Source organism: Talpa occidentalis, unplaced genomic scaffold, assembly GCF_014898055.3.
Source record: "Talpa occidentalis isolate TD23 unplaced genomic scaffold, MPIMG_talOcc4v2.1 talOcc4.5, whole genome shotgun sequence".
Lineage (NCBI taxonomy): Eukaryota > Metazoa > Chordata > Mammalia > Eulipotyphla > Talpidae > Talpa > Talpa occidentalis.
In genome coordinates, this window is record NW_023604861.1 from 125,269,826 (window position 1) to 125,285,057 (window position 15,232).

The following is a 15,232-nucleotide window of genomic DNA, read 5'->3' on the forward strand; positions in this document are numbered from 1 at the left end:
ATGGAGCCCTCCCCTGCCGCCCGGGCTCGGAGACCACGCGGCTGGTGAGCCCCCGGGCCCGCGGCGGCGCGGCTGGCGGCCTGCGCCTCAAGAGGTAGGACCCCGGGACCCCGGCCGGGCGCCCCTCCTGCCCTCGGTCCCTCCCGTCCTCGCCCTCGGAGCCACCCAGGCCCGCGCGCCGCGCACCCGGCTCGCCCGGCCCCGGACGCCCTGTGGCCGCCGCGCCCCCCGCGCGCCCCTCTGCCCGGTCCTCGGAGGGGCGCCCTGGCCGCCCGCGCTCAGGCCGCGTCCCCCGCGCCCGCCTTCCCGGAGAGCGGCCGCCCCCCGTCGGGCCGGAGCCGCGCGGCCGCCCCGATGTCCGCGGGCTGCGGCGGGCGGAGGGCGCCCCTCGCCTTCCAGGTCGCCGCGTCCCCCCGCGCGCCGGCTCGGGCGCCCCTTCCAGCCGCGGCCAGCCCTGGGCCGGGGGGCGGGCGGCCCCGACCGCGGCGCTCCCGGGCGGGCGGGAGCGAGGGGGCGGCGAGCAGGTGCGGGCTGGGCGGCAGGGGGTATTCCCGGCTCCGCACAGACGGGCCCGGGGGCGGCGAGGTGTGAAACGAGGCGCGCAGCGCGGCCGGGACAGCGGGCCGGGGGCGGTGGGAGAACCGCCTCCGCGTCCCGCGGCCTCCCGCGCCCGCCCGCAGCCGCTGCTCCGTCTCCGGTCCCCGAGCGGCCGCCTCAGGCCTCCCTGGCCGCCCGGCTGGCCATTTTGTCTGTCACTGACCGTCCGTTTGTCTGCGGAATTGGACAGGATCTCAGCTTTTCCTTCCTCCTCTGCTCTCCCAATCTTTTCGTTGCCCTCCCGGGCCCTCTCCCTTTGTCTCCGACATGGTCCCTCGCAGTGTTTCTGGCTCCTTCCAGGGATGGGGACCGTGAACTGGCCGTGGCCTGGGGGAGCGGGCGGGCGGGGGAGCGGGAGCGGAGTGAAAGGAAGACTCCCCGTCGGACTGTTCTGCAGGGCACTGCAGACAGGGCAGCCGCCCTGGCATCTCTTCACATAGTCTGTCACTCTGCTCCAGGCCAGACTCCCCTCCCTGCAGCTCCCCGCTACCCTGCTCCATGTTTGTTGTTTGTTGGGGATTTCAGAGGGCTGGGGAGAGGAAACGGCCTTTCCTTCTCTCTCAGCAGCATACAGGCCCCCCCCCCATACACACATACACACCCACTCGCACACCAACAATCAGGCTGCTTTAGTACCCAATTCATGCAGAACAAAAGGGAGCAGCCTGTTGATGGGTGGCTGCTTTGATGACTGGCTGCGGTGGCTGCTGTGCCCACTGCCCCAAAGCCACCCGGCCTTGGTCTTCAGACCCGCATCTCTGCCTCCAGCTCATCTTCCTTCTCATATGACCATTAGTCACCAAATCCTGCAGTATTTTCTCAAAAAGGCTCTTCCCTACCTACCTGACCTTCCTTCAAATTTCTGCACAGGAAGCCTCTGGCCTGGTCTGATCTGGAGCCCTCCATCTCTGCTCCTCCCTTCCTCCCAGACGGGGCCATCAGCAAGGTCACGTGTTAAACAGTCAGCGTGTGTCTCTCTTTACATTCCTCTGAACCCACCATTTCCCCCTGGGTCCTCCCTCCTCCTTCTCTTAAACTCCAAACCTCATATCTTGTCTTTCATGTGTCTGGAGGCCCATTCTCCACCTTGGTCCCATCTTCAGCCTCTCCCCTCCGTGAGGTTCTCCTCACCCCCTGTAGAACTGGTCATTCTTTTCCCTGTGCTAGGAAGTCCTTTGCTTGTAACCCTCCTGGCACCGTTTCTTCTTGCATACTAAGTTGGTTGTCACGCATCTCTCTCGCCCGCTAGACTGGGCTTCAATGTGTGCACACTCCCTGGTGCACCGACTGGAAGAAAGCCACCCTCAGATCCCCATCTCCTCTGGAAGCGCACCCAGAATCACACACACCCAGATCTGAACTCTTGGGAGGGCTTTTGAGATTTAAGAAATTAACCTATCTACCCATGCTTGAAATATCCCTGCAAGTACCAAATGTACCCCCCTGCCTCCTGCCCCCACCCCCCACATCTCATTTGGCCCACCTGGCAGAGCTTTCTTTAGTCAGAAAGCCCAAGGTGCCCCTCTGCTTTACCACTGTGGTTACATTTCTATCTGGAGCCTTCATCTTCACTTTTGGGTGTTCTTGTCACTGGTATTTGTATTTAGGCCCTTTATTGTGTGCACAGTGCATTCCTTACTGGGGCTCAGGTCGGGGAGTAGTGGAGGTGAGTAGTGGGCCAGATGCACCTAAAACTCAGTCTGTCTGAGCTCAGTCTTTGGCATGCTCCCCTCTTCATTTGCCGGGGGAGGCTGTGGCCCTGGTCAGGTGGCCTCTGCTGGAGCATATAGACACACAGGCGAACATGTGCTCCCAACCCACCATCTCCAGTCACAGCAGTCTGCACTGTGCCCTCCCCATGACAACCCCCGTTCTGGAATCTGGCCTTTAGTCCTCGGTGTCAAGAACCTCAGACTCTTTGGGTCCCCGCATTCCTCTCCTGTCTTAAGGGCCACACTTCAGCACCATGAATGGAGAGAGATGATGGACCTGTGGGTAGAGGACTGGAAGGTGGGCCTGGGGAGGGCACCAGGCCAGGACTCCTGTTCATGAGTCCAGCCCCACACGCCACACCACCCTCCTTCTCCCCTTGCCTTTGTTGGTGTGTTCATGTCTTTGTCAAATCCTTCCCATCTTTCAAGGCCCTTTCCATGGTTCCTCCTTTGGTCATTTCCCTGTTTCCTCAGAATTGTTCTATCTGAGCCCTGACAGCACTTTGTTGTCATGGCTCTGATAGCAGCAGCACCCCTGCTGCATATCCCAGTGAGTAGGGACGAGCTTGTCTTGTTCCCCAAGAGCAGAAAGTGTCCTGCTCACTGGGAATTCCTTAGAAATGGGGCCTGTCATGCCAGTTGATGTGGTTAGCCCTATCCCAACTTGTGGTGTGGCAGCCAGAGGCCCCTCCCCACCTGAGCCTCAGACTTGTAACTTCTTTAATAAAATGTTAGGACAGACCACCTCTAAGGTGCTTTCCAGCTGTGAACTCCAAGAAAGGAAAAGGGCCACAGGGACCTAAGGGCTTGTTTAGCCCCCACCTCTCATGTGGTCCTCGCTCCATGGCTCTGACCAGGTGCTGGGAAGCAGTGGAAGGTGGGCCCTGCCTGATGGAGGCCCTGGGCATGAGGAGCGGCCAGCCGTGGTCAGGCCCCAGCTTGAACCATGTTGCCCACCTTAGTCTCTTCACAGAGTCCTCAGAGGCCCTCTCAGAGGAGTCCAAACCTGTGGAAATGCCCTTCCACCACTGCCACCGGGATCCCCTGCCGCAGCCGGGTCTCACCCCCGAGAGGCTGCAGGCACAGAGGCAGCTGTGTGCCGCCTGTGCCGTGTGCTGTGTCTTCATGGCAGGGGAGGTGGTCGGTAAGTTGGAGAGAGGTTTCCTCCGACACGCCCCCCCCAGCACCTGCCTGAGCCACTCCCCACACGGAAGCCCAGGGAGGTTGGGGTGGAGGTGCCGAGAAGCTGGAGAAGCTGGGTAGGGGGTGTTGGGTGCCCAGGACTCAGGAATTGGGAGAGGGTGAAGGACAGCACCAAGCGGAATTCAGGGCCCGGGCCAGAGGACTAGGGCACCTGGCCTTTTAAATGCCTGGTTTTCCCATTTTCAAAATATGTCATTGTAGAAAAACTAGAAAATGTGGATGACTGAGAAGAAGAAAATAAAAACTACCTGGTGGGAAAAACATCCCCTTACTAGAGAAAAATCATAGCTCATATTTTGGTGTATGTCCCCCTACACCCTATTCCCTATTTATTTATTTTCCCTATTCCCACCCCCCCTACACACACACACACACACACACACACGCATGCACACTGCATGGTGTTTTCTAAATGGACCCAGATGACGCGTCGTCTGCCCTTGCAGGTGGGTATCTGGCGCACAGCCTGGCCATTATGACTGACGCAGCCCACCTGCTGGCTGACGTGGGCAGCATGGTGGGCAGCCTCTTCTCCCTCTGGCTTTCCACCCGTCCAGCCACCCGCACCATGACCTTTGGCTGGCACCGCTCAGGTAAGGCCCCTGCCTGGCCTGGGGACACTCCTGTCTGGCCAGAGGATACCTTAGGGTCCTAGGAAGGTGTCTGATAGCTTGTCTCCCCCTGCAGAGACTCTGGGGGCTCTGGCCTCTGTGGTTTCCCTCTGGATGGTCACTGGCATCCTCCTGTACCTGGCCTTCATTCGTCTGCTGCACAGCGACTACCACATCGAGGGGGGTGCCATGCTGCTGACCGCCAGCATCGCAGTCTGTGCCAACCTGCTGTACGTGTCAGTGCGGGGCAGGCATCCCATGGGGCTTGGGGCTCAGGGCCAAGGGTCCTTCTGCAGGGTGGGAGAGCTGGCACCCCTTTTCCTCAACAGATGCGCAATGTGCACACGTAGTTCTCAACTGTCTTGGGAACTCCCGCCAAGGGCACCCCGGGAGACCTAAATGTCAAGGTCATCAGACATTGAGGGCCTGGCTGTCTACCAGCCACCCTGGTGGGGCGGGGGGATCTCTTCAGTGTTATCTCAACCACCCCACAAGGAAGATAGTTTTACTCTGAGTTTACAGTTAATAGGATCGATCCCGAGTGGTGACAGGAGACCCGCCCAGGCACGCGGTCCTTTCGGTAATAGGGCCAGGATCTGGCTCCATGTCCCCAGCACCACGCCCAGTGCTCTTTCCGCAGGCCGCACTCCTGTCCTCACTTACACAGTGTGTCTTCTCAGCAGGACCGGGAAGGGAGGGAGGAAGTAGGTGGAGACAGGGATCATGGGGAGGTGTGAGGAAGCCCGAAGGAGACCCTGCTGACTGCTGCTTCACCGTCAGAATGGCCTTTGTGCTGCACCAGGCTGGCCCCCACCACAGCCATGGGTCCCATGGGGCAGAGTATGCACCGCTGGAGGAAGGGTCCGGGGAGTCCCTGCCCCTGGGGAACACCAGCGTCCGAGCAGCCTTTGTGCATGTGCTGGGGGACCTCCTGCAGAGTCTTGGGGTGCTGGCTGCCTCCATTCTCATCTACTTCAAGGTACCGTCTTGTCCCATCTGTGCAGGCCCACTCCAGCCCTCCTCCCCAGCTGCACACCCAGCCCCTTTACTGGGACCCGCTGCTCCCCGCCCTGACTCTACCTCCTTAGGGCTCCTGGCCCCTTTCCTTCAACTGGGGTCCGAGCTCAAGATGCCCCAAGAACTTCCTTGGAAAGCTCCCTGGTTTCTGGGCTTAGGGGTCTCTTCTCTACAGCCTCAGTACAAGGCAGCTGACCCCATCAGCACCTTCCTCTTCTCCATCTGTGCCCTTGGATCCTCGGCTCCCACCCTAAGAGATGTTCTCCGTGTCCTCATGGAAGGTGAATCAGACACCACTGCTCCCCAGCCCTGGGGTCCTCTCTGACCTCACTCCAGCTCTGGGCCTCCTCTTTTTGTTCTGCAAAGAGTGTGGAGAGAAGGCCTGAGGCCTTCGGGCCTATTGCTGGTAGGAACACTCAAGTACAGAGTGAATGTGGGGATCAAAGGATGAGCAGAATGGGGGAGGTGAGTCTGTGGGGGCTACCCCTGGGCAGGACCAGTCCGGGCAGTAAAGCATGGTGGGTACTACTTACAGGTACCCCCCGAAATGTGGGGTTTGAGCCGGTACGGGATACACTTTTGTCAGTGCCAGGAGTCCGGGCAACTCATGAGCTGCACCTGTGGTCTCTGACGCTCACTTACCACCTTGCCTCTGCACACCTGGCCATTGGTGAGTCCACGCCCGCCACCAGCTCCTTCCCGAGGCGTTTCCCTCCACCCCTCTCACCCCCATACAAATACAGGAAGAGAGCTTGATTACTGGGGTTCTTTCAGTGCCTCTTTCTTGGTCTCTGTCTCTCTCTCACACACACGTGTATTGGAGACAAGGAGCCTTGAAAAGGATGCTGAGGGGGCCTCGCCCCCTCTGAAGTAGTGCAGGGAGCCAGCACCTCTTTAAGAAATCAGTAGTGCCTACAGGGCCAGCAATGGGGCACAGCCCGGTAACTCACAGCAGCTCCGCTCAGTGGGGAATCATGTAACTATTAAAAGCGATGATTATGAAGACTGTATGGCAACTAGGAAAAATGTTTATGGTATAATGCTAAGAGGAAAAAGTGGAGTACAAAATTATATCTACATTATGATTCAACTATCAAAAATATATATGGTGACTCACAAAGCTGACAAAGGATTTTTGAGTTTCTTCCAGATGCAAGAAGCAATCAGAGATGCAATTTGGATGCCAAAAATATTATACTCTGTGGGATAGTTGATGGTGACTCTAGATGGGACAATGGTTAGAATATTTAACATCTGGGTTTTCCTGGAAAATTAGGTGGTTCGGCTGCTGAAACAGAGCTGCTTGTGCCGCTCCAGGCAGGAGAGAACAGAAGAAATGAGAACAGTGCAGTGTGCTAGCACGGTCCATTAGGGGCGAGTCTCTCTAGCGTCTTCTTTGACGTTTTTTATGCTGGTCATACAATAGAGAACGAGAAGAAAGCCCCCCACCCCACTCCGCCTGGCTTTAAAGCTGTGCAAGCCCTTGGGTACCCCTTCGCCGGTCCTTATCTCAGCCCCTGCCTGGCTCCTGACTCCCCTGGGAAGCTGCTGCCTCTTATCACTCTCCCACAGACTCCACGGCTGACCCCGAAGCTGTCCTGGCTGAAGCCACATCCCGGCTCCACTCCCGGTTTGGATTCTCCAGCTGCACCCTGCAGGTCGAGCAGTACCAGCCCGAGATGGCCCAGTGCCTGCGCTGCCAGGAGCCCCCCCAAGCCTGAGCCGCTGTCCCAGCTCCACCCCACTGCCAGGCCCAGCCTCAGCCCTGGACTCATCACCTGCCTCCCTGCTCAGAGAAGGGACAGAGCCGGGGTCATACCCCTTCCGCTCTCCTTCCTTCCACCTGCCAACTACCAGCCCCCAGCCCTCGCAGGCAAGACCAAAGTGTGTCAGGGAGTGGGGCTGAACAGATTTGGCCATTTCTGGAGCGGGCATCCTGGGCCTCAATGCAGTGGGGGTGGTAGGTCTTGGGGTCCCCTATTCCCCATGGTCCGGGAAGCCACTAGTGTCCTTTCCGTGCAGTTCATTTGTCCGTGTGGCAGGCTGGCTGGCTGGGGGCATCTGCCTGTCTGTGTGCTGTCGGTGTGCCTATGCCCGGGGGAGGTCAGCAGGGGCCCCCTCCCCACCTGGCCCTCGCGCTGTCTATGCAGGAGCCCCAAAACTCGCACTTTGTCTCTGTGTTCTAGCCCTGTGGTTTTGTCTCCGTGTGTGTTTCTTGGTGCTGTGGCCTGTGTGTGTCTGTGCCTGTGTGGCTGTGCTATGGTCTCTATGGGTCTGCACCATCCCTGTAAGTGTCTGGGGGTCTGTCTGTCGCTCCCTCTTTTGGTGCTGTGCCCTCGGCTATCCCAGAGAGAGGGAGGACTCTACCACAGCTCCACCAATAAACTTGTGTCTGACTGCATCTTTTAGCAGCTTCACTGACTCCTGAGGAGGGGAGTAGAATTGCCCATGGGGGAACTGATGGGCCTCTCCTCTGGGGTGCCCTTCCACAGCCCTCCTGCCCCTTCTCTGCCTACCCCCACCCCAAAATACCCATTCCACTATGGGCTAAAACCCACCTTTTCCCACCTGCCCTACTTCACAGGGCACACAAGTCTGGATCCTTGGCTCAGGGAGACTCTGCCTGTGCCCTGGGCTCAGGTGCAGGAGAAAGCTGGAGGCAGGGAGCCAAGCAATCCTGGAGAGAGGTTCCCAAAGGCACCCTCGGCCGGACTGTTCTCTGGCTGGCGGAAGGAAGCTGTGTCCCCTTGCAGGAGAGTGGCTGGACCACAGGCTGTGTAGGGTATGGGGCCCAGGCCCTGGCTGTCCTCGCTGACGGCAGCCAGTCAGTCCAGGTTTCCGCTGCAGACACGAAGGACCTCTTACAACTATTCCCCTTTGCTTTAGGAATCATGTGTTTTGACATATTTTGTCTCACAAAGTAGTCTCATGAAGGGACTGTTGATTTTCTCTTCCAAAAAAATCTAACACTTTGTACTTTGGTTTTCAACCCAGTGCTTTGAGAGTTCGCTGGCTTCCACCCTGGTTTGATAGTTCAGCCAGAGCAGGCACTGAGCATTTTCATTAGCCCAGGCCCCTTCCCGCCCCTGGCAAAATATCTTTATCATATGAACAATGTATACTTGTTTTAGGAGTCCAACCAGGAAACGTGGAGAGAGTAAATGTTTCCTCTGTGATCTCACTCCCAGAGGTAACTGCTGTTCACAGTTTGGAGTCTGCCCCGCGCATAATCTTCTGTGTGTACAAACACTTCTCTGTAATAACCCTAAATGCACTCACTTATAGGTGAGATCGTGTAAGCTGCTTCCATGACTCAGCCATACAGCCTGGGTATGTCTTTCCTCATCGATACACATAGATTCCACTCCTCTTGATTTTCAGGTGAGATTTTAGATTCCTTAAAAATAGGCGTCCACATTCTGATCTCCAGCTGGGGGCCCTGGCCCAGGCGGGGTGAGTGGCTGCCCACCTGGCGGCTCGAGCTGGGCATGGGAGGCCATGGGAGGCCGGCAGGGAGGAAGGACAAGCCGTCCATCACAAGAGGCTGCCCCAGCTGCTCGCCATGCAAGGCTAGTTCCTGATACTTTCTCATTTTACGTCTCATTGATTACAGACCCCAAGCGGCAGGGTGGGGGCTGGGAAGAGGGACGGGAGGAAGGTGGAGAAAGTGAGGACTAGATTTTCACCAGATGAACAACCCTAAGCTGGGTCCCTTTGTAGGGGAGGCGACAGGGCAGAGACCTCACAAAGCCTGCGGCCCATCGGCCCATCCCCTACCCAACACCCCTGCGAGGTGAGGAAGGAGCTAAGAGGGGAAAGATTTCCTCAAGGTCACCCAGTGTGGGCCGGGGCAGGCAGAGCTGGGGCCCTCGGGCCCCTTTAAAACTGGTCTCAGCAAACCTCCTCTGGGTGGCTCCCAGCAACCTGCTACTCTGAGCTCAGGCTCCTTCTAGTATCTTGGTCACTGTTAACCTTACTTTGGGTACCAGCTTTCCTAATTGCAAGGAGGCACTCACTATATGACATGTGGGCGTGCATGGACTGCCCTCTAGGAAAGGGTTAACTTCCAATGTAGGGAAGAGATTTCAGGGACACGGGGTATCCCAGCACCCTGAAAGCAGGGACAGGAGCCAACATGCATTGATCTCACATTGGGTGCCAGGCACTGAGGTTGACAGTGTGGACTGTGCTTTCCAGATGGGAAAATTGAGGCTTCGCTGCCCGAGTCATACAGCTGAGAACTGTCAAAGCTGAGATTCCGATTCAGTGTGGCTGTTCTCGGCCCCAGCGCCTCTTCCATGGCAGCATCCCCCCCGCCCCCCCAGCTACCTCCAGATGCTGCTGCTCTGTCAGGACAGGAGGGTCAGGGGCATTCTGCCTCATTCAGACAGCCGCCAGCTCCCCATCCCTGGGGAGGCCGCAATCCTTATCAGCAGGAGCTGCTTGCACCACCCTATTATCTCCCCAGCCACCCCCTCTGCTTCCTTGGTGCCCTTCCCTGATGATAAAATGTGTGACGGAGGGAGAGGTGAGCAGAGGGGTGGGGGCGCAGGGGAGGCAGAGCCGAAGCCCCCATCCATCAGCCCCACTGGCAGCTCTTTCCATGGCTGATTAGCCAGGGGCGGAGAGGGGAGGAGGCCTCCTGTGAAGCAGAGGGGGGTCGCCAAAAGGGAGAGCCAGAGTAGGGTGAGGTGAGAGGAGGAAGACAGGTTAGTGGCCCCTGATAGCGCAGTCGTAGGTGTGTTCATGCAAGAGGGGCCGGAGGCCAAGGAGCTGAACAGAAAAGCCAGACTGGTGGGTGCGGGGAGCAGGTTCCAGAGGCCTGTGCTGCACAGGCTAGGGAGAACACCCAGGCGGCCACTGGCTGGCTCTGCCTCCTCTCTGGGCTGCTCACTTAGGGAGCTGCCTATCTGAAGGGGAGGGCTGAGAACCCAGTGGGCAGCCTTTGGGGGGTCAAGAGGGAGCTCCAGTGATAAAGCAGTGCCCTCCTCCCTCCAATGGCCCTGTGACACTACCCTTCAGACACTCCCTCCATCCTGGCTGCCTGGAGGGAGAATGTCAGAGCTGGAAGTTGCCCCCTTGGGGCCTGCACCATGGTAGCAGCAGAGGCGGCTGGAAGACTCTGGAAGGAAGGATGGGAAAACCCATGCCCCTCTTCCTTGCAGGTTCTTCCACCTCTGTGGAGAGCTCGTTAGGGAGGTTCCTTGAAAGACTCTTCGTTCCCTACTTTGGGTTCCAGTGTCTCCCTGCCCCTGCTCTGAGCCTCAGCATCTGGGCAAGAACTTCCTGGAGGTGCTGGCAGTTCCCAGGTCTCAAGGGGCAAAGCCTGAGGCTGTGCAAGCAGCTGTGATTACAAATGATCCCACAGACCAGGTGGGTTCTTGCCAGGAATGAGGCGGGGAAGTGTGTGTAGGGGCAAGAGTAGGGGGGAAGGGCACAGGGTTGCCAGACAGTGCCTCTCTTCACACAGTCTACCCTCTTTCTCGATCCCAGGCCCCCTCAGCTGCTCGCTGGTTACAGTCTCCCGAAGCCCCAGTGTAGGGTAAATGAGGTTGGTCGGGCTTTTGCGCCACTGGCCTCTGTGGCTATCGCCTGCAGCTCTGATCTTGTTTACAGAAGGCAGGAGGGTGTGGGGCATGCATGCCTGATTATGGACACCTGAGCGTGGGTGCGCATGTGCAAGTATGCGCACCTGTACCTAGGAGGGAGGGGTCTAAGGATGGCGGAAGAGCTATGAGAGGCTGAGCAACGGCTATGAGAGGCGGAGACCACCAGAGAACGCCAGAGAAAGCCTGGAGAAAAGAGGTACAGGGATTCATAGGGGGTCAAGGTGCTGTCTCCCTGCTGACTAAATCCTGTCAAAATGATGCCAAAATTCTCCTTCAAATTTCTAGAACAGACAATGAACCTACCTGGCCTAGGATGGTTGCAAAACACAGGAAAAAACCTCTGAGGACAGGTCTTCTGGAGTCAGGCTGGCACTCTACACTGGCACCATTGTAGAGGCCATGGCACCGCCCCTTCTCCCCTCCTGCACCAGAACCCCCACTTCCTCTGGAAGTCCTCCTGGTCATCTCCTACATACGTATCTCCCCACTAATGAGAAGGGAAGTGCAGCCTTCACAGCTTCCCCCAGTCTGCTTGGAGCTGTGCTCCCGAGGCAGGCTGCAGCTCCTTTTCCCAGTCTCCATTCTTAAGAAGAAACACAGGCCTTCCCAGAATAGACAGGAGAGCACTGTGTAGGTGGGTCTCCAGGTGCACCCCTTCTGAGTTTCCTCTCCCGTCGGGTGCTGTGCCCGCAGCTCCTGGCCCCGGGCTTGCTGCCTGACTTTCTCTCTGAACCAACAGTCTTAACATCCAATTCCAGCCTCTTTTTCCCCTTGGGCTCTCCCAAGATGGGCTGTGCATTTTAAAAGGACTGTAGCCAAAGCCTAGGGAGAAACAAGAGAACCAGACAAAAGAAATACAAGAGAACAAAGCGTACCAAGAAAAACAGGTTCCGGGCCCTGTAACAGCAAGCTTGCTTCTCCCTGACTACAGGAGATTGCCCCCCTGCTCCCCCATCCCACCCACACACTGCCCCAGAGCCGGGTTCAGAGCAGGGGCATGGCCAGGGGCGTCTCGGAGACCACATGCTTCTCGAGGAAGCTGCACCCAGCTCACAGCCTGGCAGTGGGTGAACAGTCACGACTGTTGGGGAAGGAGTGAGGGAGGCAAAGGTGTGAATGGACGCGGGGGCAATCAGAGCCTAGAAAGGACCCTCTTCCCCAGTAGGAGTCTAGGGGAAAATCTGCAGCACTTGCTGGTCACTGAGCAGGAGACCTATGTCTCAAGGAAGACATGGGTATTTCTTGGGTCCTCCAGGGTAGGTGACGTGCCAGTCCATGGCCCTGCCTGGACATCCCCTCCCCAGCTCTACCACAGATGGTGCCTGGCTTCCCCTGGAGCTCTGCTGGGAACCCTGTGATTACTCTCTTGTGGAGTGATTGCAGTTTTCCCCAGACTTTTCTAGACCCTTCCCCGTCCCAATTCTAATGCCTCTTTTCCCATTGCCTCAGCAAAGGACCCCAGATTCTAAACAGACTCCTGACAGAGCCCGTGAAAACTGGGTCTGTCTTAACCACCACAAAACAACAGAGCAACTGCCAAGTGCTGCCCCAGGCTTCATTCTCTTGGGCCTACAGCGGGGCCTGGCTCTGCCCAAGCCTCTCCCCATGTCACATATCTGAAATTCTGGGCCTCTTTGAGGGCTTCCATCTGAGTTCTCTGGCCCACGTTTTCTGAGATTCAGGTTCTGGGATTTAGGTTCTAACCTCTACTCAGTTCGCCTTCTTCAATAAATGCTTAACTGAGCACCTACTAAGTGCTCTATACTGTTCAAGTTGCTGTATTAGTGAATCAAGTCCCAGTTCTCATGGCACTCATGTCATCACATGTAACTAGCACATTTGTCTCCATCACCCCTTGCTCCAGTTTTCCTGCTTCATTATCTACAAGCCTCCGCCATACAGACACCCCACAGTAGCTGGAAAGCACCAGAGAATCCAGCCTCCCCCACCCCAGCAGTCTGGCTGCTTTATCAATCCTCATTCTCCAGATCTCAAGTCCCACGCTGCGGAGCCATTTTTCACCCTTTCCTTGGTCTGTTATAACGTCCACATGCATCTGTGTCTAGACCCTCCCTCTTCACATGAGGTGTTTGGTGGATAGCACCCAGTTGGCTTCCTGGCGCATGCCACCCCCCATCGAGTGTAGATATGGCTGCCAGATGAGTCTCTCCCCCACATACATTTCATCCCTGAAGCTCCTTCTCTGTTCCCTACTTCACCAGCTAATGTCCTTTACTGTGGCTATTGTAACAGAATCACAGCTGCCCACTGGGATCGCAGGGCAAGCTCCAGTTCTGCCCTTTCATCTTAAAGCTCTAAGATGCCCAGGCTTGTCTTAGGTTTTGACAAGAGGCAGGAATAGGATGAAGGGAGCCAAGCTCCAAATGGGTTACCTGCCTTAAGAGGATTTCCTTCCCCACTAGGGTAGACAGTGAAGAGTTGGGGGCCGTGACTTTGCAGTGATAATCAGCCAACAGGTCGGACATTTTTTCAGAGGGGACGTACTTAAAGGGATCTTTCCAAAGTAAGTCAGAAAAGAATGTTAATATTTGTAAAGTGCTAGAACAGTGTTTGGCACATAAGCATAGCTATGCCAGCTTATAAAGATTAAATCTCAAATATCACGGGAGACAGGAAACTTTTCATGGTTAATGGCAACAACACTGAGCATATGAACTTGTTCTTCAATGAATGTGGAATAGGCCCAGACATGGGTATTTTGTTTAAAGGACAGTTTTTGTTTCTTCTGATAGCTTCTTTCAGTTCCCAATGTAGTGTCATTTCTGGTTGTAGGGGAAGACACTTATTCAACTTAGAGCTGTGTTATGGCTAGGAGAGCCAAGGAGAGAATGAGGGCAGGAACACCTCCCACCACTTAGCAACTGGGTAAACCGTGTGTGCAGCTTGGCAGCTCCCACTGCTCTTGCTTGAGGACGAGGCTCTCCCAGGGCCGTGGGAACCTGAGTGTGACAGATTCCCAACTCGTGGGGAAAACCATCTCTGACGTGCTCGAGTAGCCTAAGGGTAACTGAAGCTCTGAAGAGAAGGGCTCTAAAAATGATCCTCTTTAAACTAACACAGCACTCCAGGTACCCAAGGGAGAACTCGATGGGAAGGTTTACCACTGGCTGGATGGGGGAGGTCTCAGCTTCCCAGACAGCCTTACATCCAGTCACTCGGCCTTACACTCTCCAGAGTCTGTGGCCACGAGCTGCTATTGTAGGCATCTGGATCCATACTTCTTGGTCTGGTTCGTTAAACTCTCCCCCAACAATACAGAGCAAGAACCCCGTGCTGGGTCCAGGGGTTGCCCCTCATTGTACTGCAGACCCAGAGGCAGGTCTTTCAAGCTGTGCTTCCAGGCCTTTCAAGCTGTGCTAGAGATAAGATTCTTCACCCTCCTCTCAGCCACCTGCTAAACCTGCAGCTTCCTTGGGACCCGGCTCAGACCCCAATTCCGCGAGGCCTTGCTTACTCCAGGTCGGTGTTTGGGCCTCTTTTCTAAAGACCGGCCCCCCAGAACTTGTCCCTCAGTGATTTAGACTCTGTGACTGGTCTCTCGCTGGTTTTGGTTGTCTGTAAAGCCCAAAGTGCCTTCCTTCTAAATAGAAAGATGGGCTTGGAGTCAGGTGGTGTGCAGATGAATCCCGGCTACGCAAATGAGGGAGTCACCAGGAACATTCCTGAGTTAGTTCCAGCATCTGTGAAACGATTGTCTAAGATGAAATGAGTATGTAGAAAGTCCTGCCCACACCAAGTTTTGCAAAAGTCCTCCCTCCTTTCCTCATCCCTGTCTCGTGCGGACAGTTCTGCGCACACAGGGTGGCGTCCCTGTGGGACGCTGGAGTGGTTTGGACCATCATGTGCTGTGTGGCGGTTCAACCTGCAGATGGCGCCGAGGCCTTACCACCCGAGAGGCCGCGACTGAGGCGAGAATTACCTTATTCACCCTGTACTCCTATTGTACATGCGCTTTGTACCCCGAGGGGGCTAAGCTGAAGGCTGTTAGAACAAGAAATTTCTCTAAAGCTACTAAAGTGTCAGAGAAGGGGCTACTGGAAGCAGAGGCTCCAGGGATAGTAGGCGCAGGGGCTCCTGACAGTGATGGTAGCTGGAGAATGCCAAGGTTTTAAGGGCAAGATGGCTGTCTCAGCCCCTGCGGGAGAGGACAAACCAGAGAGAGGGGAGAGGGAAGGTCTAGGGGATGAGGAACTCTTCAGTCCTGGCTGCTAAGCCGCCTTTCACCGTGACTCATGTCAGGGCCACATGCGCAACTTCTGTGAGGAAGGGGCTGCCCACGTGGCCGCAGCATCAACAGACCACAGGTTCCTGCCCAGGATCCCAGAGAGTCACAGCTCAGCTTCCCACCCTGCTTCAGTGTCTGTGTCTGAGCATGCCCAGGGAGGCTGCGCTTGTACTTGGAACCTGTCCTTGTTATTTAGAACAAAGTTCTGCAGTTACACATTTAGCGACCCATAATGAA

At 56.5% G+C, this 15,232-nt stretch overlaps 1 protein-coding gene across 1 annotated transcript; it reads left to right on the top strand.

The window, feature by feature from the left end:
• Positions 1-7,589, top strand: SLC30A3 (solute carrier family 30 member 3). The gene is given in 9 exon segments (XM_037528345.2): positions 1-19; positions 22-94; positions 3,272-3,453; positions 3,959-4,105; positions 4,200-4,353; positions 4,904-5,102; positions 5,316-5,421; positions 5,676-5,810; positions 6,713-7,589. Coding segments are annotated over 9 exon segments (1,164 nt in total). The 3' UTR covers positions 6,862-7,589.
• Positions 7,590-15,232: the final 7,643 nt, after the last annotated feature.